This window comes from Chaetomium globosum, genomic scaffold (genome assembly GCF_000143365.1).
Source record: "Chaetomium globosum CBS 148.51 scaffold_2 genomic scaffold, whole genome shotgun sequence".
Taxonomy (NCBI): domain Eukaryota; kingdom Fungi; phylum Ascomycota; class Sordariomycetes; order Sordariales; family Chaetomiaceae; genus Chaetomium; species Chaetomium globosum.
Genome location: NT_165977.1, coordinates 4,592,254 through 4,616,248, shown reverse-complemented (window position 1 = coordinate 4,616,248; position 23,995 = coordinate 4,592,254). Strand labels below are relative to the sequence as shown.

At 54.1% G+C, this 23,995-nt stretch overlaps 7 protein-coding genes across 7 annotated transcripts; 6 read left to right on the top strand and 1 right to left on the bottom strand.

Annotated features, from left to right (window-relative positions):
• Positions 1-176: 176 nt before the first annotated feature.
• CHGG_03571 (uncharacterized protein) lies at positions 177-570 on the top strand (the record flags this gene model as incomplete). Its single annotated transcript, XM_001230086.1, has 2 exons — positions 177-272; positions 412-570. 2 exons carry the CDS (start codon positions 177-179, stop codon positions 568-570), a joined length of 255 nt encoding a protein of 84 aa, XP_001230087.1.
• A 2,122-nt stretch (positions 571-2,692) lies between these two features.
• Positions 2,693-4,408, top strand: CHGG_03570 (uncharacterized protein; the record flags this gene model as incomplete). The annotated part of the gene is made up of 5 exons (XM_001230085.1): positions 2,693-2,722; positions 2,883-3,557; positions 3,867-3,996; positions 4,080-4,133; positions 4,212-4,408. The coding sequence occupies 5 exons, from the start codon at positions 2,693-2,695 to the stop codon at positions 4,406-4,408; spliced, it is 1,086 nt and encodes a 361-aa protein (XP_001230086.1).
• A 640-nt stretch (positions 4,409-5,048) lies between these two features.
• Positions 5,049-6,622, top strand: CHGG_03569 (uncharacterized protein; the record flags this gene model as incomplete). The annotated part of the gene is made up of 5 exons (XM_001230084.1): positions 5,049-5,133; positions 5,185-5,655; positions 5,902-6,143; positions 6,212-6,311; positions 6,468-6,622. The coding sequence occupies 5 exons, from the start codon at positions 5,049-5,051 to the stop codon at positions 6,620-6,622; spliced, it is 1,053 nt and encodes a 350-aa protein (XP_001230085.1).
• Positions 6,623-10,177: 3,555 nt separating this feature from the next.
• CHGG_03568 (uncharacterized protein) lies at positions 10,178-11,984 on the top strand (the record flags this gene model as incomplete). Its single annotated transcript, XM_001230083.1, has 3 exons — positions 10,178-11,586; positions 11,674-11,812; positions 11,907-11,984. 3 exons carry the CDS (start codon positions 10,178-10,180, stop codon positions 11,982-11,984), a joined length of 1,626 nt encoding a protein of 541 aa, XP_001230084.1.
• Positions 11,985-13,591: 1,607 nt separating this feature from the next.
• CHGG_03567 (uncharacterized protein) lies at positions 13,592-15,130 on the top strand (the record flags this gene model as incomplete). Its single annotated transcript, XM_001230082.1, has 1 exon — positions 13,592-15,130. The coding sequence occupies one exon, from the start codon at positions 13,592-13,594 to the stop codon at positions 15,128-15,130; it is 1,539 nt and encodes a 512-aa protein (XP_001230083.1).
• A 2,291-nt stretch (positions 15,131-17,421) lies between these two features.
• On the bottom strand, positions 17,422-18,982 carry CHGG_03566 (uncharacterized protein; the record flags this gene model as incomplete). The annotated part of the gene is made up of 4 exons (XM_001230081.1): positions 17,422-17,741; positions 17,829-18,072; positions 18,197-18,427; positions 18,881-18,982. 4 exons carry the CDS (start codon positions 18,980-18,982, stop codon positions 17,422-17,424), a joined length of 897 nt encoding a protein of 298 aa, XP_001230082.1.
• A 1,786-nt stretch (positions 18,983-20,768) lies between these two features.
• On the top strand, positions 20,769-23,699 carry CHGG_03565 (uncharacterized protein; the record flags this gene model as incomplete). The annotated part of the gene is made up of 3 exons (XM_001230080.1): positions 20,769-22,244; positions 22,426-22,809; positions 22,947-23,699. The coding sequence occupies 3 exons, from the start codon at positions 20,769-20,771 to the stop codon at positions 23,697-23,699; spliced, it is 2,613 nt and encodes an 870-aa protein (XP_001230081.1).
• Between the last annotated feature and the right edge of the window lie 296 nt (positions 23,700-23,995).

The following is a 23,995-nucleotide window of genomic DNA, read 5'->3' as shown; positions in this document are numbered from 1 at the left end:
TCCTCGGTCCCACTCCGCCAGTAACACAGCCCTATATCCGCTCATGTCCATCTTTTATTTGAATCGACGTGTGTTTGCCTTAGCCTCCATTGAGTGTCTGCCATGAACTTGCTAACTCGTCTGGGCTAAGTAGCACATGCCGCTGTGTTATACGAAAAGTGTTAACAGGAGAGAAAATGTTTGTCTATCGAATCAGTGGAGGCTCTGAGAATCGAAATGACTGGCAAAAGCGTGGGTGGCACCAAGAGGGTGGTCTGCCACAAAAAGTTATTGTAAGAACTTCATTTCCAGATCCGGCCACGGCCCACGGAAACACTCGCCTCCACTTCAATCTCATCTCTCTCTTCGCGATAACGAGCCTCGGCAGTAAGAAAGGGCTCCGGTTAGTGTTTGGCTGGTGCATTTGAGCAGGCTCACTCGTGTCGCGGAACTCCATGGTGGGACGACGTTGTGGCGGCCGATGGCGCCGATGGAGTACGCGTTGAGGTCGCCCGCAGCTTTGTCGTAGACAGGCCCGTCATCGTCCCAGCAGTGGTCGAAGAGGGCGACGACGGCATCGGCTTCGATTAGGAGAGCGCAGATGATGGCGATCTCGAAGTCGGCCCGCGTGGCTGGGCGACGCGGTCGGGGTGGGTTCATTGGCTATTGCGCCGGAGTCGGCTCCTGGAAGGCCGGTCGGTTCCGTGTGGGGTCAAGCTCGGTGGCCTGTGTGTGATTTTGACGAGGTGAGCTGAGTGGGTTTTCGAAGTTGGGCCCTCACCACGCCCTCTGCCTGGAACCCCTCTTCTGCAGCCTGACAACTCTGCCTTGCCGGCGCTGACCGGGATGGCTAAACCCAACCAACCCTTGGGATATTTCAGCGCCATGAAAGCCATCGCGACCGATTGTTCAATTGATCGTGCCCTGCCGGCCCGCTTGCTGCGGCTTCCCACCGCGGATCATCGGGACGTGCTCGGTCCGCCAGATTGTGCCTTCTCTAGTGCGGAACCTTTCAGCGGGGCGCAGCACAGAATGTTCAGCTGTGGGGGAAAATAAACCAGAGCTCCCTGCCGCGGTGTTCACTGTGGCAAAACGCGTCCCCCCTCCCACCAGCGCGTCTTCCATCGACCACAGCCATCACCAAGATCACAGCTGAAGAGCTCTAGCGGATGCGCATCTCTGTCGCCCAATTTTACGCGATAATCCCCATATCGCAGCCTACCACTTTCACCGCCGCCTGCAACTGTTCACCACGCTCGTCATGAAGCAGAAGTTCAATCTGAGCTGCTGTCGGAGTTGAAATTTGGTGTCCCACCACTTCCTGAGGCAATCGGGCTTTCCCAGGATTTCAGCCAGTCGAGTATCGCCGAGCAGCAAGCGGCCACACCACACACCTCATTCAGTGGGGTAAAGAGGAGGAAAGAGCCAGCAGCTGGCGGACGGGAACCTTTTTCTCCTGAAAGCATTTCTCCCCCAACGACGTCGACATCGCTACGCTACAGTTATGCATGCTGTTAGTGGCCGAGTTTGTCATGGACATGTTGTGGCCTTCGTTAGGACATGTCGTTGAGTACGCCGGTTCTATCGCTATAGGCTGCCAACCCGAGAAGTGGGAGAGAAGGGCGATTGGAAAATCGGAGGCCCTCAATGCATTAGCCAAGGCACTCTTGAGATTTCTCTCCATATTTAGCACTATGCGCCTTGCCTCGGAACAACTGGGCTTACGGTTCATCCTACCTGCGATTGTATATCTGGTGACTACCGCTGGGGTGATCGTTGTCTTCTTGGCGCCATCGGCTCAAGTGATACAATACCGAAGGGCAGAGAGGGATGATACCTTGTAAGATTCTTCCTCCATTCCGTGACCTAAACTTACTGGTGAAGTGAAAGCAACCTACTGGAGGCGCAGCAGGGGGCTAGAGACCCATACACGGCGGCGGTAAAAACAAGGGACGGGCCCCGAGTCGCCTGGAAGTTGATACTGCTTGCTGGGGTAGCCTTTCTTACTCCCTCGGCTGGAAAGTCGGAAATGTCCCTCTTTGTATCAGACTTGCTCACCAGATACGTTCTGTCGACGAGACATCGTGACAAGATTGCTCTGAGTTTTCCCAAGGCCAAAAATGCCGCGTGTTTGCGATACAACTAACCACCGCATGCGCAAGCGTTTGGCGGATCAGGTCCCTACCAGTGACAGAAATTCGAGGTTCAGTCTCGGGGGAATCCTATATGGGAAGACGTGTTCTGGGACAGCAGATGGAGAAACCAGCTGGGAGTGGCCCCTGCGTTGCGTAGCCTGAAACGACTGAGAGGGCTTTCAGTTTTCTATTCGGGTAGACTAGCCTTGTTAGAAACTTTTGAAAGAGCCATTTTCTACACTTTCTCGTTCTTCCTATCCACAAACACACCCGAGCCTTCCAACCCCCCGTAACGACAAGTGGCGGCATCTCTATACGGCTGAATTGTCGGGCCAGTCATCTGGCACCAGATCCAGCTCCCACGTACGTGGCTGCACGACATTCTGAAGAAAAGGAGGGTTGAGGATGCCGCGCCCCGCACCTCGGCCCGCGTCGGACACGGGTGAACTGCGAACTGGGGACGGCGAAGTGCGGTTGCCTTATCTACTCGCCCCCTGTCTCTCACTCTGCGGCCTTCATTCCATAAACTCGACATTCTCATGACTTAACAGGGGCTCGCTCTCACTGTTTGTGTTACCATGGCTTCTGTTGCGATTGGTGTATCCATCGTACTTCCCAGACCGGAATTCCTCTGGTCGACGAAGTTCTGGGCATTCACTCACGCAGTTCTCTGGTATGGTTCTTTTGCCTGGACTGCGGTGCTTCTTTGCTGCGTGCTGTGTGTACCGGCCCCGGGCTTTCGATTTGGTGGCTAACAAACGCTACTAGGATTCACCGCTATCCGCGGCTGCTTGTCCACTGCGCCAGCCATTGGAATACAAGTCCAAAGTACCGAACTGGGGAAAACCAAGGTACACGCCAGCCGACGTCACGGTGGTCATCCCTACCATCCACAACCGTCTCTCGGAGCTGCGGCCCCAGCTCGAGAGCATCTTGGCCTGCCGGCCAGCCAAGCTGGTGCTCGTGACTACGTGGAGCAAGTATAAGGCGCTAGGTCGCGTGGCTGAGACGTTACAAAATCCGGGCTCCACGGAAATTGCAGTGCTACACGTGGACAAGGCAAACAAACGACTGCAAGTTTGCAAGGCGTTCGAGGACGACCATGTCACCACGGCCATCACTGTTATGGCGGGCAACGATGTGGAGTGGCCATCCACCTTGATGCTGTGGCTTCTGGCGCCTTTTGAAGAGAACAATATGGGCGGTGTCGGGACGTGCCAAAGGGTGAAGCGCCTCGTCGACGGAGATATCATGACTCACATCTTCAACTGGCTCGGCGCCGCCTACAAAGAGCGGCGGAACTTTGAGATCTCGGCGACGCACAACATCAACGGCGGGACATCTTGCACACACCGCCACCCCCACCCCGTTGGCCTTCCTGATCGACCCGCTCTTGCTGTTCTCGTGCTGGTGGGGTACGGAGAACTGGGAGCCCAGGAATCGGTACGTCCTACTGGGAGCGGAGGCCACGTTCATGTTTGGTTTTACCAAAGTAACTGTGAAACTGGTTCGCCTCTTCCGCCAGAATCCGCGTGACCTGCCAGTGTCGATCATTTTTGGCTACTTGCACGGCCTAATCAAGCTACATGCGCTTTTCACTCTGAAAGAGGTAATAGACGCTCCTTCGCATGTTCTCTATCTGCGTAACATGATTATTGATTTCTAACAACGCCACAGACGTCCTGGGGAAGCCGCGAGGATGGCGATGCGCACAACACCTTCCGACTAACTACAGGATAACCCTTCCTACAGCCAGAGTTAAGCGACGCCATTCAAACCAGAATTACCAAAAGCGCGTGTTGGAGGATACGCTGCTTTTGGCTGAGGAAGATGTCATGTGGAACCCCGCAACAGACCGACCACAGGGAAAAGGGGTTCAGGGGTAAGTAAACAAGAGTCCCGTGATATAGGTTCCCGTGCAGCATTATCGACCATCTTCTCGAGAGACCAAGCCCATGATGGTAGAAAGCGACAGACTCTGGACCCAGATCTACTCCGAGCGCTATGCCTTTGACGCCGGTGAGTTCATACAACACCACTCTTTCCCTTTATATGCGCAGCCATTGCGCTAAGACTAACCGCCCCCTTCCTGTCTAGCTCCCCAGGATGCGGACCACATCAAGCTGCTCACCAAGATAGATATGGTCAAGTTCTTTAAGGAGTACATCCACCCCACCTCGCCGTCGAGAGCGAAGCTTGTCGTCTATCTTGAGGCGAGCGGCGTGCCAACAAAGAAGATTTCCGAATTGATCCGGACGCTGGGGCTCGACACCTTCTGCCAAGGCCGCCACTAATCTTCAGGCCTGGCTGGGTGGGGCCGGCGGCGATGTGAATAAGGAGATCGTTGATCTCCTTCGCGGCTTGGAGGTGTCGGGGAGCAACATCAATATGGCGGCCGTGGCTTGGACGAGGAGTTGGTCGGTGTATTTAATATTCTAATTTTACTCTTTACTTCGAGGTAATCCTCAATCGTCGAGGGTAGAAGTGGGAGAGGGCGCCCGCGGTTTGCTAAGCCGGGTGTATGGCAATGGTGAGGAGTGTGCCGTAAGGTTAGGCAGCAATAATAACCAGACACCGGGTACTCAGTCGAGTTAGTCCATCCTCTCCCAACTGGCTCCGTCGGTACACCTCAGAATCTCTGCGGAGTAGTACTTCAAAATGAGGCGACTGTGCGTAAAGCCCACTCGCTCCCTCGCCCTCCTTCCGTCCTCTCTATCACACAATTTACCGCACTGTATAGTGAAACTACTTTTGGCACGCCCATTATGGCTTTAGTTGCTTTTCACACACGAAAACCCGAAATCTTTCCATAACCCCAACCCGAATTTTAGCCTTTTCCAGAGTGCGTCGTCTCTTCAACAATCAATTCCCACTTCCCTCGTCTTCCACTCGTTCTCTCCTCTCAGAATTCAACTTCGGTGGGCAACAGTCACGATGCAGGCCCGTTCGTTAATTCTAGCACTTTTGGTGCTCTGCATCAACGGATTTACTTGGGGAAATGGGAGAAGTGGCCGGGCTGGTAAGTTGAGTGAGACCTTTGAGGATGCGGCTAACAGTTATCTTCTGGTAGTACCAACCTTAGACAAGCCAGATGAGCTGCCGTCGAGCTCTCGTCTACCTAATATTTATGCCGTTGCGCTCACCGAGCTTCAGGAACTAGAGTTACATCCTCTCTGCCACCGCGTGGCGGCGCGGCTCTTGGTGAACAACTGCGAATTAGTGGACGGCAAGGACGAAGCGACAATCCTCACTGACAGCGGACAAAAGGTGCGCGACTTTGTCGACTCGTACGCAGCTAGTCTGGCCATTTGCGATCTTGAGAGAGGAAACTTCGTGATTCCGGCGGAGTGCGCAAAATTCCGGGAGCCGTCGCTTAGTCAAATCGCCATCAGGAACGAACCCCAGCTGCATGTGAGCTCGGGAGAGATTGGGCTATGTCTCGCAGCTCTGGCTGCATCAGACGCGGCTTGGAATACCTGGGTCAGCTATCGCCACAAGGCGCTACGCTTTTGCGAGGCTGCGAGGGCGGACCATGAGAAGGGTTAGTGCTGTTGACCCAAGCGACTAAGCGCCACTAATACTATCGCAGCAAAAAACATTTTGCTTTACCAGCGACTAACACAGGTTATCGCTCGGCTTACCGATAGTGTCGAGGCCGAGCTACAGCAGCGGCTAAATGATCTTGATAGCCGCGCCCGCCAGTCAGTGGAAAGACTCGAGCAGCTCACGCCACAAATCGGGCGATTGAGTAAAGAACTGGCAAAATTGGAAAGCTACCTCTTGGGAGACCTGGACCTGGCACTAAGACAGTCCTCGAAGTCCATCAAGGATGGGCTCCAACACGCCGACAACCTGCAGCAGCTGTTGAGAATGTTGCTGGCTAATGTTGTGGAGAGCAATTCTCAACTAGCCTTGGCGTATGAGCAATCTCTACAGCGCGCATCTCAAAGAGTTAACGACGACATGGGGGCTCTGGTAGCTGTGTTGTCTATAGCCATGACGTCCTCCAATTCTCTACAGAAGCAGATAGTAAGCTATAACAACCCTCAACCCTAGGCTCGCCGGCTCACTCTCCCAAGCAACTGTCAGACAAACAGGCATCCATGCTCGCCCAACGACAGGAAACCCTCCACCACGGCATGGACCGGTTGGCTATAGCAACTGAGACGCTGTCCGAAAAGTTTGAAGATCACTCAGGTATGCTTAAACAAGTAAGCAACATCACCAACGATATTCTCGATACCTTGGAAGAAACTGCTGTCGTGGCATCTTCTGTCAACGAATCTTTTAGCCGCGCGACGACTCTGCGCCGGTGGCCTTTCGCTATCTTTCCCACAGCTACTCTTGTCCTAGGCTCATATGGGCTTCCACCATCGATCCTTCGAAATCTCGCCCTGCTGGCGCTAGGCGGGCTGGTCGGCTTCATGGTCTCGTCTTACGATCAACTCACGACCCAATTATTTGGTGCTTTGCAAGCTACGGCAAACATCACAGCATCTTCGCTCTGATGGACGATGTGGAGATTAGAAGGGGCTACTCCATGGACATCCTTTCTTTCCTACAACAAGAGGGACCGTGCCGCGCAGCGGCACGCCAAAGGAAGCCTGGAGGAACATGCTGGTGCAGGTAGCCCACATAGCGGTATGAGAATTCCGTCGTGCGATCGATATTAGGGCAAGGACAATTGTCTATTTGATCAAATCAAGGTCGGGTTTAGTCGTATAGGCGCGCCTTCTTCCCGCTGTGGATCTTTTGCTTCACCAGTTTAGGAGAGCTTGGTTCCTCACCTAAGACACCACGACTAGCTGGCCCCGGAGGAGCCGCAAGCAGAAACCCGTTCTCGTCACCAAACCGTGCTCGAAACCCCACTTCGTTACCTCAGATTAAATCTTCTACCTCGGCGGTTAGCCGTAAAGTGCCGCTGGAGTCAATCATGGCGAACGCCGCAGAGACCTTGCGGTAGCTGGGGAGGCCCCCTCCAGGGATCAGGAGGTTGTTGCGGGCAGAAAGTCGGTGACGGGATGTGTCATGTCCGGGAGAGCGAGGAGCATTGATGATGCCCGATTGGATGAGGAACCGGAGATATCACCCCCCCCGGTGGTAATCGAGTTAACCTGTGTTCAGCGTGGCGATCGCGGCTGCATCTCGACAATACGAAAGCAACATGGGCACAAAGCCAAGGAGACGGGCAGAGACAGGGGCCACCAACTGCTAGTGATGAGACGGGCCGCTCGACATCCTCGACTCGGCCTGGGGATACGGAAGCGCCATCGGCAATGGCTGATCCGCCCAAGAGGAAAAGAGATTGAAATGGACGGGGGTGCGTTACAGTCGCCGAGGGAGCCGGGGATGTGCCCTCCGAGCTTCCCACCACTTCCCGAGCCATGTCGGTCGTGCTCCTGTGAGCCAAATGCCGCTGGTAGATCGTCCTGGCACCGAGAATCCCAGTTCCGCGTGCCGGACTTTACTTAGGTCATCCCCGGGGTGAGTTTGACGTGTAGCGGATTAGGGTATTGGGACTTTGTACCAAAACCTCGCTTGTTACGCTTAACTATCAGCTTATTGGGTCGGGAGGGTCGGTGCTGGGACGAGGATCTCCTAATCGGGCCGCGGACGCGGGCACAGCAATGAGCTGCGTTTGCCAAACACCGAGGTGTAAACGACACTAAGGAATCGTGGAATGCGGAAGGAATTTCCCGGAGCGGACGAGAAGATCTCATAACGCTCTCGTCACGGGACTGCGGCTAGTACAAACACACCAAAAAAGCCAATGGCATGGCATAGGCGAGACAAGAACGTGATACAAGCAGTCAGCCGCGCAGGTCACGGAGAGAGCGGTTATCTTATTTAGCTACTCCTGTTTAGTTATCGAACTATTTGGAATTTAGAGCACCTTCGACGTCGCGTCCGCGTGCTGAGCTAGATCAAACAGCCGGGCGTTCAAACTCTTTCCTATGTTGATCAATGAGGTGTATGCCGACGAGTGTATGCTGAACGAATTCCTCCAAGGCAAATCCTACCTTTCCTTGTGCATGCACAAGGATCCCACTTCCCGTTTCCTGCCCACCCCCCCTTTGTGACATTGATGGCTGACCGGCTGAGAACCATCCCGCGCGCTCCCCGAAACAGAGCCATTTCGTACTCATGAAATCTCACCGGTGACCAAGCAGTTCATCACCCCGTTGGGTATATGTACATCTGGCACTCCCTGCATGCAGCGGGTTCAAACTGCATTTTTCTGCCAGCCACGATGGTGGCCTTGTCCGCCTCGCCCGCCTTGCCTCGGAGTCCCATGCACTCTGCCACTTGTCCAGATACAGGACGACATTGCATGTCCCTTATCCCTCCCTTGTGCACCCATGTGCACCGTGTGTTTTGGTGTCGCCCCTGTCAGTATGGAACGGATGACGTTGGGAAGGTGATCAGATCCAGTGACCACGTCGGCAGCTGAGGTGTGATGAGACCAAGCCTGAGTGCAGCTGTACCCAAAAAGGGTTCGAATGTTCCGGCTGGAAGGCAGCGTCAGGGGTGAGTCGAGGGCCCCCTAGTACCCTGTCTCTGGCCGGCCTGACTTACACGGTAAGAGGCGTGGCACCACAAGCGTTCACCGGTCAACTTAGCCCGCGCCCCGGCCTATGACCATGAGGAGCTTCGGAAAGATTAACATTGCATTTTATCCGCTCTGTTTACACATACCCTGTGGTGATTGACGGGCAAAATGACAACCCGAGAGCCTACGCTAAGGGCACTCTGCGGGGTGACGTCCATCGCTGATTGTGGTTTGCAGGAGCAAACTCAAGTGACCACAGAGTGCCAGCCTGCTCCAACGCTACATAGTAACTCGCGCATATCTGTGATCCCTGGAGACAGGATTTTTTTTCTTGTCTCGAGGGGTCTACCCCTGCTTCGAGGCGGGGACAAGGGATATGTCCGATGCCGAGAGATCTGGTGCATGTACAACGATCCCGCTTCCTGTTTCCTCTCCCCCCAACCCGACCATCATTGAGGGAAGACATGCTGCAATGCACAGTGGCAAGACGAGGAAGCCTCTCGTTCTATCTGGGAGGGAAAGCGCCATCGGATACAAGGCATTGGTCACCAGATATGAAGGCAGTCCGGGCGACGATCAAATACGCAATGCCAACAGGAAGGCTGGAGCTGAATGAGGAGGAGAGTCTAGACCAGTCACAGTAGAAGAAGCCGACACTCAACACCACGAGCCTCAACCACGAGCCTTAACCAGCAGGTCCCGCTTTAGCTGCTGAAGATAGGACGCTGAAAACTTGGAGAAAGTAGCCTCCAAGCTGATCTGCTAACAACAACCGAGGCAAGAGGTAAATGGTGCAGCGAGAAAGAGGGAAGAAGTAGGGGGCTTGTACGAGTTAAAGGCAAAACGACTTGATCCGGATGTAGTTAGCGTGCTAAGGCTCTGTAGGCCCAGTGCCTCCGGGCGAAATACATTCCATCCATTCTTGATAGCCTCTATGTCGGAGGGCGGGGGTGAGAGGGGTGGGGTGGGAGGTAGGTGCCGGGACTGCTCTAGCCCACTCCTCACCCTTTGGACTGGAGCAGTAGGGCCGGCCATCCTGTTCCACTCAGGGGTTCAGGGGGGTGCTCCTCTGGGCAACTATGGGTGGGTCGGCAGCTCGTCGGTCCGTGCAACGGCGATGGAGATTTTTTCCCCCGTTTTCAGGGCGACTGCGTGTCCCGAATCGTCCTTCTTTCCACGCCCACTGCGGCCGCGTTGTAGGTTGCGCGTCGGTGCACGTGGCGTGGTTAGATAGGGCTTCGGGAGAGCTTTCGATTAACGCTGGTTTTGAGAGTTTCGGGCCGAAACTATTGTTGGTGTGTGGTGACGTATGGTCACCGAAATAGTTTGGCACCTTAATATAATCGCAAATTAGCCATAACTAACAACAAATGCCGATTTCCCCATCCGTATACCTTTGCCTAAGACCCCCAGACTAATTAGGATGTGACCGGCGGGTATAATACCTGCTTTAGACCACGATTCCGCGCCGGTTTTATCACCGCGGGATTCTAGAGTCTTCAGGTTTGTGATTATGCGTTCCCTTACCGCTCTAACTGTTGGCGTATTTTCGACATTTGCCCGGTGCGAGGCGCAGGGCCTCGCCAAAGACACTCCTGGCCCATGTACCAATATCTCCTTAAGCTACCCTGGTTGGGAAGTGACCGACCTGGTTCTCACCAACCACCGGATAGATTTCCGCCTCGTCAATAACGCAGATGCTGATATCAGGACTTCGTGCTCAGGTGACAGCACTGCCCCACCAGTCAGTTACCAGGAGTGCCGGGACAGGCAGACTCAGTTCACCTACGACAAGAAATCATCCGTCCTCGTAATCAACCAAACATGGACCTGCAACGACAGCAACCTCACATTCATCGGCACCGGCACCACCACCCTAGCCTGCCCCGCCAACAACACCACCTGCACCACCCCCAACACCAACCCCCAACCCATCCGCGCCTCCCTCCTCGCCCCCATCCCCATCACCCCCCAACCCATCCCCTTCCCCCCCAGCGCCACCACCCCCAACTGCACCCACCGCTCCCTGACCCCCACCTTCGAAATCACCCACCTCCACTACCAACGCCTCGACCTCGGCCCCCCCTGCAGCCCCGTCTCCGGCACCTGCTCCGGCACCAGCCTCTACTACGGCGAGATCACGTTCACCCTCCGCAACACCGCCACCAACGACACCCGCGCCTGCGCCGCCCAGACCCTCGGCCTCAGCGACCTGCAGGCTATGCCGCGGGACTGGTTGGCGTGCGATGCGGGCGTGGTGTTTATCAATCCCGCGCCGGTGGTGCCGCCGCCGGATTTTGAGACGAGGACGTATTTCTGGTTTGAGCATGCGTCGAATAGGCTGTTGGTGAGGCAGGAGTGGTATTGTGGGGATTTGGGGGGGCGGGAGGAGTTTGGGTTTGTGGCGGAGGTGGAGGTTAGTCCGGCGCTGGATCCGGGGGTGGATTATGTGGGGAATTTGACGGTGCCGGGGGTTGGGGTGGATGCGAGCGCGCCGGTGTTGGTGGTCGAGGGGGGGGTTGTGAGGGAGAGGTTGCCGCCGTATAGTCTTGGGCGACCGCGGGTGTTTGGGCCTAGTTGCACGGTGACGTCGTTGGTTAAGCGGCCGAAGATGTTTCCGATACAGGACTTTTGGTTCGGCACGTATTGGACTAGTGCCGGGGTCCGGACGGGGCACGTGTGGATGTTTGTGACGAACGAAGTGTTCGACACACAGCTCAACTTCGAGTCGGAGGGGACAGCTATGGTGCCGGGAGTTGAGGGCGTTAGTAACCCGGACGTGTGGTACGGCTGCGACGGAGGGAACTCTGCTGCGCCGCCCGTGGCCGGGTTGCTGAACTGCAGCTTTGCGTTTGACAGGACAGCTAATCGGCTGTCTGTGAGGGAAGATTGGGTTTGCGCGGACAAGGACAGCGAGAACCCGTGAGTTGAATCCATGTCGTAACCAATGGGCGGGGTGTTTGGCGGGCTCGTGCTAGTCATGGGTACCAACTAATGCCATTTGTTTAGGATATTGTTCACGGCCATTGGGAGTGGGGTCGTCGATATGGACGACTCGTTGTGCGAGAGATCCGAAGACGAGCCGGACAATCGGTATTGCCCTGGACCTGACCACTTCAATATTGACATCAGAGATTACAGCTGGAGGGTCTGTGACCCAGAAGACAATTGTCCCAAGACCGGGACGAGCTGAATGGGACGAGATAGTTCACTCAGGTTACTACAAAAATGTATCTAATTAGTGTGCCTTATATGGGCTCCCCATCCCGTATAAAAACATTGGATACGCTCATGGAGCTCATGTTCAGCGACAATGTTGAAGTCACTACTTTTGAGCTCGTCCACTGGATGAGTATGACAGGATTGTCCTGCCTGTGTACTTTTATAACCGAACCATCAATCTCGGATTCCCAAAAGGCCTAGTGCGAACCCGGCGCGGACGGTTCTGAATAAGCACACATCCAGCGGATATAATTATCACGCATTGTTTCGAGCGGTTCCTACCGCCGACCAACCAATTCATCTAAGTTTTATACAAAGTCTGGTTATACGATGATGGGCTACACGATACGTCCTGCGACATATGCTGACCTTCCGGCCATCACACGCCTATACCTCGTCAACTTTCGGGACGAACAGTTGATGGACTTGCTTCATCCATTTCGGGTCCAACACCCAAACGATTTTGAGCGTTTTGTCTCCGACATGCTCACCGAGCGATGGTGGGCAGTAGGCACCGAACAATGTGTAGAAGTACTCGTCACAAACGGTGGGACCGTGGTAGGGTTTGCTTGGTGGCGACGGTCATGGACGGACGAGCGGAAGAGAAAAGAAACCGAAGGCTGGCTCACGCCACGTCAGTAATCTCTGTACTCAGAATTGTATGTTCGATTATTTCTAACCTCTTATTTGCAAGGCCGATGGTTGTCGCCCATTACAATAACCCTGATTCGACTGCGCACCAACATCTGGTCATACCGCTGCTCAGACCCAGGGATGAAAGGTGCGGAGAAGCGGGCTTTTTTAACTGTCCACCACTTGCTGCAGGAGCCTCCGGAGCGCCGAAAAGCATGGTCGTTGGTCACGCTCGCTGTCGAACCTGGCCTCCAACGAAAGGGGTTCGGCACGATGCTAGTACGGCGAGGTCTCTCACGAGTAGACGACGAAGATTTGGCAGTTTGGCTTATTTCAAGAGAGGGACTGGAGGATTGGTACGGACGATTTGGATTCGTTGAAAAGGGGCGGGCAAATGTTGGGGAGCTGGCTCGATGGAATGGAGGGGCGGTTATGTTTAGAGAAAAGGAATGATGCTGGTCCGATGGGTGCCAGACTAGAGAGAGAGGAACACTCCACTGTGTTAGTTGATGCACATACATCTGGCCTGTTTCATGCGGTATCTTTCCCCTGAATGCCTAGTACTCCTCAGCCGAGAAGCTCAGGTATGACCGGCTGCGTATTCCGTCACAACTCCGAGTTGAGTAAACGGGCGGTAGACCTCCGATTGCGAGGGTTATTAGTTACATACATCCGGAGCGAGCTCCTTTCTCTTCGTCCTTTTCTCGATTTTCATGAACTTTCCACTTCCTGCCAGGCTTCATAGCACTATGTAATGCGTCGATGTCATCACGGCAATCCTGGCTATCCGCCGGTGCTCGATCAGTGGTCCGACGATACAACCAATGACTCCGTGTTCTAGGGGTTCTGCGACTTAAATTTACCTCAAGCTTTCATTCAACCCATTATTTCGGGATGAAGGGACCGGGACTGTCCATGGAGTTAGTCCAAAAAGGGGCGGTGGCGTTCAGGCACATAACTATTGGCGTTTAGGTCGCAAGCGTGTGTGCGGCCAAGCAAAGTTTTCAGCTCTGTCACCCCCCCTTCACCATTGGCCTTTTTGAATCGCGCCAGCAGCATAGCACCGAGCGATATGAGGTTCTTAGACCCACGCGCTGCCGTATCGAGCCTCCTGGGACGGGTCCGGCGCGTCGGACTTGTATCGCTTAGCTCCCTTGTCGTGAGCGGCGTTAGTGTAATCCTCTTTGCCCAAAACATTTATACCAGCAGACCCAGCGTGGACGTTCCCAATCCTGAGGATTACCGTCAAGCCGTCTTCCATGTTGGCTCAGAGCTCAGCGTGCAATCTTGGCTGGCTGTGCTCGGCGTCGTCTTCGGCATCTTATCCTACGGGTTGACCGCGTCATGTGTGCACTTTTTCGACTGCTGGTGCAGCTGGCGGGCCAGCAGGGTCGGAGGACAAGGTCTCGATTACGCACGTTATCTCAACTCGCAACCACAGGCACCTGTTATGGCAGGACTATGGCACGGTTTTTCACTTTACGTTCTCTGTCGATACATTTTCGTTGCACTTACTATCGCGGCTTCGATCGGTTACAAGTTCGCAGTTATCGAAGTGACGACCTTTGACAATGATCCGGTCGAGAGCAGTCAAGTCCGGCTGCAACTTCCGCCGGTGCGAGGACTTCTCGCCGACGGCACAACAAGTCCGTGGGTTGGCGATTACCCCTTGTCGGTTACGAACCGTGCATTCTTCCACGAGCAAAGGATTTGGACTCCTGAAGGTTACACGACAGGTGACTCGTTCAGAACGCCGCTCAGCATCACTCTGGCTGGTTGGGCAAACTGCAGCGGCTCCTTTGGTACTCTTGATAGAGGATTTCTAGTCTCTCGTGAGATCGTCATGGTTGCCAACGTGACGGAAGATAACACGCCCAACTTCTTGACCTCGGCCGTGGGGAACTGGACGCGGGTGGAGGGAGGTGTAGGCTGGATCCGCGGGGGTACCTCGCGAGCAGTGGTCGAGTACCGCATTCAAAGGCCGGGACAGGTCCAGATCCAGTGGGCTGAGGCAGGGTCGTGGGTAAATGACCCTTCCGACACCAAGGTGAAACCGGTAATAACTCGGCTTACCTACGAAATGCGCCTTGCGGCCGCAGAGGTTAGGCGTCTGGTTGAAAATGGGTCCTGCTCTCGTGTGGCCGATGAATCCGGCAACAGCCCGCAGTTCCTATCGTTCGGGCCAGCAATCACCAGGACAAAAAAGGCCGACGGCACCGTGCCCCTCAACTACAAGCTTCTGGACGCTATCCTTGACAGTGATGACATCGGCCCCCGCGAGGGGGTAAGCATTTTCGTTCAGGGAGTTATGGCGACTTGGGCAGCAGAGTTGGCCGAACTGAATGACAATGGAATTGTTTTTGGGCATGCTCCAGCAGACGCCGAACCCTTTGGGCCAGAAAACAAAAAAGATAGTTGGAACAGGCTTTTGGCGGATTCGAAATTCGGCTACCCCTTCTTCGACGGCCGACGGCATGCCGAGCGGAGAGGCTCTTATTACAATATCGCCGAGATTTTCACCGCGGTGGGCTCCATTGCCATCGTTGTCGCCGTCGCCCGAATTTTGCTCGGGCCCCCTACGCTAACTCAGGGTCCGGATCCATTCCACTGAAATCCACATTGAAATGGAAGTTGCAGTGCAACCCCCACTTTCAATCCATCCACGGAGGGTTGCCGGAGACCCCACCCATTCCATCTGACGGCCGGCAATGTGGACCATTATTGAAATATGTGGATTTCTTAGTCATCGTTGATAAGATAAGCAGAACTTCGCTTTCACCAACATTTCACGCGCCATCGAATAAGGACTGCTGCTTGAGCTCCGATAGTGCACACTAGTGATTTGTATGAAAATACTAACTTTCAAAAAATTCAGGAGTTTTCTTGCCTTAGAAGATGGAAGATTCTAGCCCCACTGACAATCGCGACACCACCACCACCACCACCACCACCGCGTCGTCGGTGCGAACGGTCACAGGAGTGTCTGCTGTCACCGTTCCTGAACGTACTGAAGAAGATGAAGGCTTCCTCTTCAAACGATTTCCCGGCGCTTTGTTGACTGAATCGAAGGGAACTCCGTGGTCGTGGAAGGTCGGCTATGATGTTTTGCGCGAAGGCATCCGGTATTGGGTATGCCATCGCTGTGTTCAGCAACGTAGCAGGAAGCCGACTGCGTACAACGCACGTAACCTTCAGAACGTTGAATATCATCTCCTGCACGCCCATAGAATTACCAACCCTTCTGGTAAGCCGGCGTTGCCTGCCGTCGCTAGTCTCAAATGCGAGAGCAGTACGACGCCGGCGTGGTTCGCGATCTCGATCCAATACTGGCATGGAAGGCAGACGAAACCATGGAAGTGGATGACTAAGTATTTAGAAAATCTTGGCAGTGCAATATATTTCAATCCATTTCCATCTCTGCCTTCGATGGATCAATTCAATGTAGCCCTGGATTATGTAAGGTGCAATTACACTGCAATGTACGGCGAGGTGGGAGGAAATGGATTGATTCCGGACCCTGCGCTAACTTCTTGGATGGGACAACATGTATGTCTCGCTGCGATCGGGGGGTCAGTCGCGCCCGAACATGTTGAAAGGCTACACGGTGGCTATCAAATCGCATCTCGTCAGATGGGTTTCCTCAGGCTCGCCGTGGACAAGAGAGGAGGGACGACGGCCATTGATGACGATGTACCGAAATGATACGGGTTTCTTTTATTAACTAAGTTATTATTATTATTATTTCCTACACCGATATGCCCGTGGGCGTACCGGTCCTTCTACCGCTATTTTTACAAAGGAAACTGTTGGATTCGTCACATGGAACCTTCTTGCGGATACTTGTGTTGGAAGTTGTGGAAATTGAAACACGGAATCTCGACTGCCGATGCGCTAGTTAATGCAAAAGGGATTCCAGGGGCTGAACAAGAAGCATAAAAAGGAGGTCAGGGCGATGCCCGCCACTGAGGAAGACAGAACAATCAATCAATTCTTTTCTCCCCAATCTTTCCGTCTGAGTGTCGTTTCCAACAGAAACCTTAACCTATGGGCCGGACAAAAACCTCTGCCTGCCCCTTCGCGACTACAATGTATGAATCCATCTTACTACGAAAAGAAAGGAGGCCCTTTGCCGGCCTCCGGACTCTCTAGCCCTCTCCCTCCACTGTTTCTAGCTCTAGCCTTCTGGCTAGACTGTACTCCAGTAGCCGGCCAGAGTCCATCAGCCAGCCCAGGACCTTCCTAAGTAGCCTAACGCTCCGGGCACCTACTCCCCGTAGTACGGTTTGTAAGTCCCCATGTGATCGAATCTCCCGGTGTTCCCACGGTCTCTATAACGTTGGGTCAGGGATTCTTTTATTAAGTCTTCACCCAGTTTTGCCGATACTTTCTGAATCATGTAAAGGAGGTACATACCTAATACATCGAGGGGGTTATAGTGAGAATGCCCGACTAGGTATGGAATGTTCAGGACCAACAGTAGGGTTAAATTTGGTGAAGGAAGAAGGCTTTGCATTCGCACAAGATCGTCGGTTCCCTAGACGAGGCGCACTTGCGTAACCCAGGGGCGGTACCTACAAGGAAGGTATGAAACCAAATAAAATGGGGAAGCCTTCATGCGCCCGGCTGACAGCGAGGCACGCGGGCTGTGCGGGGTAAGAATACACAAGCCGAGCACCTTGCACATCATTCCACTTAGCGAGTGGCATGTATCCTTCTTTTTCTCTCACTCGCTTCACGGGCACACAAACCTTACTCACCTGAGGTCACGACATCGCGGTCTATCTCCCCCAAGACAAATTCCGCTCTGGAAACATGGTGGTGAGTGAGAAGTTGACAACACGAGATGCATTCTGCCACCTAAATCAAATGTTCCGACTTCCCAGTTTATGACGAAACGCTGAATCAGAAATTGAAGCAATTCAAGTCGTCACGCGCCAAAGAACGCCTCGACAGGCTCTCTCGCGCATCTAGGGGCACCACCTTCGAGCCCTCTACCGCCTCGCCGGAGCCGACCGAGACGAGCAACGATGCTGTAAAATTGCTGGCGTCGCTTCGTTCGTCAGTCGCGCGGCCCTTCGCTACGCTACGGGGCGCTTCCTTCCTCTCTCCCGCTCCTGGCAATTTTCCTGTCCCTCTCCGGAGGACAATCCGGGTTAGGGTTGAATACGGGAGAGACGAAGCGCCAATATCTGTCCGTCGGCCAGCAACTCCATCCACTTGACCTTCTCATCACACTTATACCAATCATTTCTATTATATTCTAAGTACTCATGCCTCTACACTCTCCTCGTCGCTACTTATAAACCCACTTAACTCCTCTGAAGGATCCACCCCCGCCACAACATCTAACGCCTGCAGTCGCCTAGTAGCGTGATCCAATAACTTCAACCCCATGGCTCGTGATGGTGTCTCGCGATAGACCCTGCTGCGGTCGAAGGGCCGCTCAAACATCAGCCCGCCAAGTGTCTTTACTCGGGAAACGGCCACGTAGGAGAGGCCAGAAGCAAACTCTGGCGCAGAGATATCGCAGACGGCTTTGTCCAGGGTGATGCCCTGTGACTTGTGGACAGTGATCGCATAGCTGACCAACAGCGGGAACTGCTCTCTTGAACATGAGTTGGCGCCGACCATGAAGTCCTGCCGCACTCGGAGGATGGGAACAACCGCGGTTGCAAACGCCGTCCGCCATGAGTTTGATGTCGAACCAACGCTCCTTGCAACGCAGGCATCGCTGCATCTTCTCTGCGGCAAGCGCTTCGTCGAACTCTCTTTTCGTCGCCATGTCTTCGGCTAACAGTGGCGTCTCCTGGTCGTCGCCTGTGAATCGGGGGCCGGGTTCGTCGAATTTACGTGGAGGATTCTCTTCAGGGGGGGGGTTGGTTGCGTGGGCGACCGACAGGATTGCGTTCTAGTCGAGGGCGTCCATAACGGCGTCCGCGAGACCGGGGCAAAGACGCAGACGGAGGGGAACGGCGCTTGGGAGGGCGTCCGCGGCGGGGAAGCTGTGGTGGTGTGTGCTGCAAAGCATCCGCGTCGCCTTCCAAACCCTCTTCGTCAGGCGCTGGCCCGAGCAGTCGCCATATCTGGAGTATCTGTTGCAACTCGGCCGCCTTTGGGAAACATGCTAGCAAGGACGCCGTGCGTGAGGTTCTGGCGAGGTGCGGGCACGAGAGGTCGTAGTGCAGGTATTGGAGCAGGCGCAGAGCTTTCCCGGCCGATTACCTGCAATGATGCAATGCTGGCTCGGGATAACTAACTATGGTATGCTGCGACGGTTTAGGTAAGGCAAAGAAACGAAGTCAGGACAGGGTTTACTTGAAGCTTCCGTTTGTTCCGGCATTCTAAACACTGTATAACTAACAACCTTCCCATTACCGCGAAGGTCATGAAACTGGCCGATGTCTTTTTCGGTGCGGCATCCACGACACATCTTGCGCGCCACCGGTGCGGCGCTGTTGTCCATGATAACTGTCAACCCCGCCCATAGCGGAAGTAAAAGTGTTTCGCGACAATCGACAAACACTTCGTTCGCGAGAAATCAATTGAACGCGCAAGGTGATGAGGCACGGACCCAGGTCCCAAAACTTTGACCAATCCCCGATGGACGATAAGGCAGGCTAAGACCCGCAATTAACTTATCACTTTCCCATAGTAATTTCCAAAAGTTTGAGCGCACTATTGTCCTCCGGACAGGATTAATACCGGGACAGGACCTGGCGGATGACCTCCCACAAGCAATCGAGTCACCGGAACCACCGCTTCACAAGCAGGGCCTTTCCCTCGTGTATTCGCCGCCGTCCGAGCCTCTGGCGGATCTGATTTTCGTCCACGGCCTGGGAGGCACATCTATCGGCACTTGGTCCTGGCAAAAAACCCCGCCCACTTTTGGCCGCATTGGCTCGCTCAAGATGCAGAACTCACGAGAGCCAGGACCTTCACGTTCGGGTACCAGTCTGACGTCAGGCAAAATACTTGGCTCTCCATTTCTGATTTCTCCAAACATTTGTTGGTCTCAATGAAGCAATGGGAGTTTGGAAGCGGAGCGATCAACGCAGCTCCAATAGGGAGGGTTTGTTATCCACGAGCCTCCCCCTTCGAGATCAAATCTGCCGCTAACATTTCTCACCAGTATCCTGTCATTTTTGTTGCGCACTCTCTTGGTGGGCTGATAGTGAAAAAGGTTGGTTTAATTACCCCTGCTTCCCATCCGCCTTCGGCCCTTAACTCGCGGTATGTGTATAGGCATACCTGTTGGCCAAATCAGACGGCCATTATCAAAACATTGTCTGTCAGATCCGGGCCATCGTGTTTCTTGGGACGCCACATAAGGGCTCCGCTCTCAGCCAGACTATTGGCAGCGTTTTGGGGACATTCTACTCGAGCGTGTCGTCCCTGGCCGTCTTCGATGCCGCAAATATTGGGTCGATCATGGGGGGCATCGACGACCAATTCCGCACCGACTGTGTTGACCTGCAGCTGTTTTCGTTTTATGAAACCAAGAAAACCCAAATGGGAATTGTCAAGAATGTGGTATACGGCTTGTCCTCTTTTAAATGGCATACCACCAGTGCGCCTCGTTTTCCCGGAGCGTGTTTTTCTTCTACCCCCGGTCATGGTCCTGTAGCCTCTCCCTCTTTGTGTTCCGCTTGTGCTGTTCGGCCCTCTCAACTTTTGGCGCTAACAGAGATATCTATCCAGATCGTCGAGAAAGACTCTGCTGTCTTGGGACTCCCCTCTGAAGTTTCGAGTCCCTTGGACACCGACCATCGCGGGTTATCGAGGTTCAGCTCCGTCGATGACCCAAATTATCGACGAATCCGAAACTGTTTACGAGGAGTTGTCGTGCGCATCAGGTCAGAAGTCCAGACAGAGACAAAAGCAGCATCATCGCCCCAGATATCTCTGATACGAACTCCATGGGGTATGTGTTGATAATAAATATTGAACGGCTGTTCATCAAACCCGCGATTATTAACCACCTAATCTAACAATAGACGTCATTGCAAACCGAAACCGGCACTTTACTGGGTGTCGACAGATTCTTCAGATGCTGCACGAGACGCTTGATCGAAACCAACATGAACCAGCAAAAGTGGCGCCAGTGGTTGTTCTTTATGGTGTGGTAGGCGTAGGGTAAGCCTTTCCATCATATTGCGCGGCCCGCTGAATGGCTAACCATGTGAAGTAAAACCGAAATCGCACGGGAATACGTCAATCAACTTGAATCACCTTACGTCGTGTACTGAATCATGTGCGAAGATTCAAAGTCAGTCACGGAGAGCTACAGATCTTACGTCCAGGAGACTTCTGAAACGCCCGCCGAGGTTCTCGTTGAGAAGTTTGCGCAACAAGTTCGAGAACTGGAGAAGCCATGGTTGATTATCTTCGAGAATGTCGAAAATATAGAAGCTGAAGCCTTCCAGAGACTCGGCCCTGAGGGCCTGCAATTGCACATTGGCAAAGGCCGTGGGTCGTTCCTCGTGACGACTCGCTCCCCCGGTCAGCATCGGATATTGGGCGGCTCAACTGAGACCCGTATTGAAGTTAAGCCCATGGACAGAAAAGAAGCAGAGGAGCTACTCCTGCATTCTTTGGGCACGAGCAACCACGACCCAGCCGAGATTTCCGCTTTTATAGAACTCACGGGCGGCCTGCCCCTGGCTTTGGCGGCGGGAAAGATGTATTTTGCTGACAGAACTCCAGCACTCGCTCCCGACGTACAATACTCCTTTGAACAAATATTCCAGCTATTGCCGTCTTCGTCGGCCGAATATCTTTCGTGCCTAGCGTGCTTGCAAGCTGATGGGATTCCCACCATTCTCCTCGAGGAGTATCAGAGACGTGCCTCGCTGACCACAGAATGGGAAGAAGCGGAGCAAATATTATTAAGATCGTTTTCAATTACACGTCAGGCCGGATGCCAAATCACCATCCGCCGAATCCTGCAGCAAAGCGTTCGAGACTGGCTTCGGAAACAAGGCCGGCTGGAGTTTGTTGCTGGTTTAGTGATGGAGACTGTGGCAAATGTCTATTTTGCCACGGCTTACAGCGACCAGAAGTCTTTTGAGGATCCATACGCCCAACACGTGGAGGCAACCATGAAAATTCCATCAACCTTTTCATACAACTCATTGGAAACTCTCGGCGCAAAAGCGCGGCTCTTTCATGCGAGGGGCACCTTTCTCCTCTCGAATGATATGCCTGCATCCGCCGGGGAGGCTCTTCGCGCAAGCTTGAGAATCTATGACAGCCTGCCTGACTCCAGGCACCAGCAACTTGCATTGGTATCACGCCTGGCAACTGCTTGCTGGGCTCAGGGTCTAGATGACGAAGCTAAGGCACTCCAAGGCCGTTTTCAGGAAGCGGAAATCCGGCCGACACGTTCTGGGGAACGAGTAATGGACACAGCAGAGGCAAACCACATCGAAAATTCGGTCCACAATCAAGAGGCGGACGCGGTCGAGATCGAGTCGGTCCTTTCCAATCTCCCCAGCCTCACGGCAGGAAGTACAATATCTTCGGCGTTGACCCTCACGCTGATAGAAGATATCAAAGCCGATGTTCTGACGATTCTCACCAAAGACGAAGACCTCCACCAATTGTTACGAGAAACTCCGAAGAGGATCACGCATGAAAAGTTCCAGAGGAACTTTCTCCGCCTTTTCCGTGCGTTCCTCTCGGATATTCGGAAGCAGTCGAATAACGGGGAGGTGGAACTACGTCAGGTAATCCGCGTCCTCCGATACCAGTCCCGCAACATCGCGAGCCATATTTGCCAGGAGATATTCGATCTCAAAGAACACTCCGAGGCGCTGTTATCGCTTGCCCAGCAGATACCCGACAAAGGCGGCCAGCTAAGAAGCTTCTTTAGAAATGACAGGTATTACAGACAGCACAATGACATAGCAAGTGTGGCCGCTGACCAAAATGAGCAGCAGCATCCTTGAGCTAGCCGGTCCTCCGAAAGATGAGCGTCTGGAGGACGGCGAGTCATCTGGAGGTGAGTCAGATGGGCCAGAGGCGGTTCGATCCCATTCCGTCCCGCTCGGGGACCTCGAGATCATCATTCTGGAATCGAAATCGTTCTTGACGTTCCGCGAGCGGTACCGGGCATTCCTCTTTCCGTGTCCCGATCCGCAGCCTTTGGAGAAAGTCATTCCAGCGGACGGCAGCGATCCCAGGGCCGATCCAGACGACCAGCGGATAGCACCTGAGACCCCGGCAGAATCGCGTGAATCTGCGTGCGGACCAACGGCGCAGTCAAGCTTATTTGAGGAAGGGTATTCCTTTGTAAGAACGCAAATACGGCGCTTGATACGGCTCCGTGTTAAAGAGGGATGGGTAAGGATCCAATGGCGATGTGTACGTGACTGCTCCCCACCCTACTAGTCGTTTTTCTTGTATTGTGGCTGACCATCGACGTTTAGGACTGCGGCGACGAGCTTTACGCGGATTTCCCCGAATCGGAGGCCGACTCGGTCCGTCAACTAGAAGCGTATCTCCAGGACCATAGTACCCACGCCGGAGGTGGCACCGCTCCCACCCAGACCAGTCATTCGCCAGGAGGAGCAGCGGCACTGACACCGGCGTCCCGATCTCCCCTTTTACAACCGCCATCACAAACCCCACCGAACAACACCGGTCAACCCGCAAGCCAAAACCAACTACCAACCACCACTGGAGGGGCCACCCAAGCCAACACACCCGCCATCCAAGCCACCAAACGCTTCCTCGAGCTGTGCGTCAACACGGGCGAATTCCAGCGCCAGCTCGCCGAGATCGACATCAGCACGGTAACCAACGACGCACAACTCTTCGACTGCATCCGCGAGCGCTACCACGAAGTGCGCAGCTTCCGCACGCGCTTCTTCCTGCTCAAGCCGGTCGACGTGCACTTTGTACAATTCTCCGTCGAGGACCGCCACCGCGTTGCCATTTTAGATAAGCCGCTGGCCATCCCGTCGGCTGCGGAGATGGCCGCCGAGGGGTATGCGTATTACCCTTGTCCGCTGCGGCCGCCGCCGATTCCGCCGAATATCTTTTTGCATCATTTGGCGAAGCCAGGGAGGCATCCTAGGTTGGTGTGGGGGAATCGGATCCCGCAGAAGTTGCATAGGAGTATTTTGCAGGTTGGGATGGGGGATGATTTGGTGGTGGGGGTGGGGGGTGCATATTATTGAGGGATTGAATAGGATGACTGTGCTTGTGTGCTCGCTGGTGGGGTTGGTGATAAGTGGCATTGTGGGTTCAGATTTGGGTTGTTTACCTAGGTAATTTGCCTAGGCACTTTTCTTGGTACAGAGGGCGAAGCGATATACTCATATTTTTGTTTTTTGACCGAAAGAACGAGATCTTGTTGCATATCAGAATTGTCGTGGGTACTTTGTGCGCATGTTTGTTGATCCATAGGCCCACTGGGCCGGAGCTTCTGGTAAAGTTGGAGGCCGAGACAACGCCGGAGCCGGTTGCCAAGCCG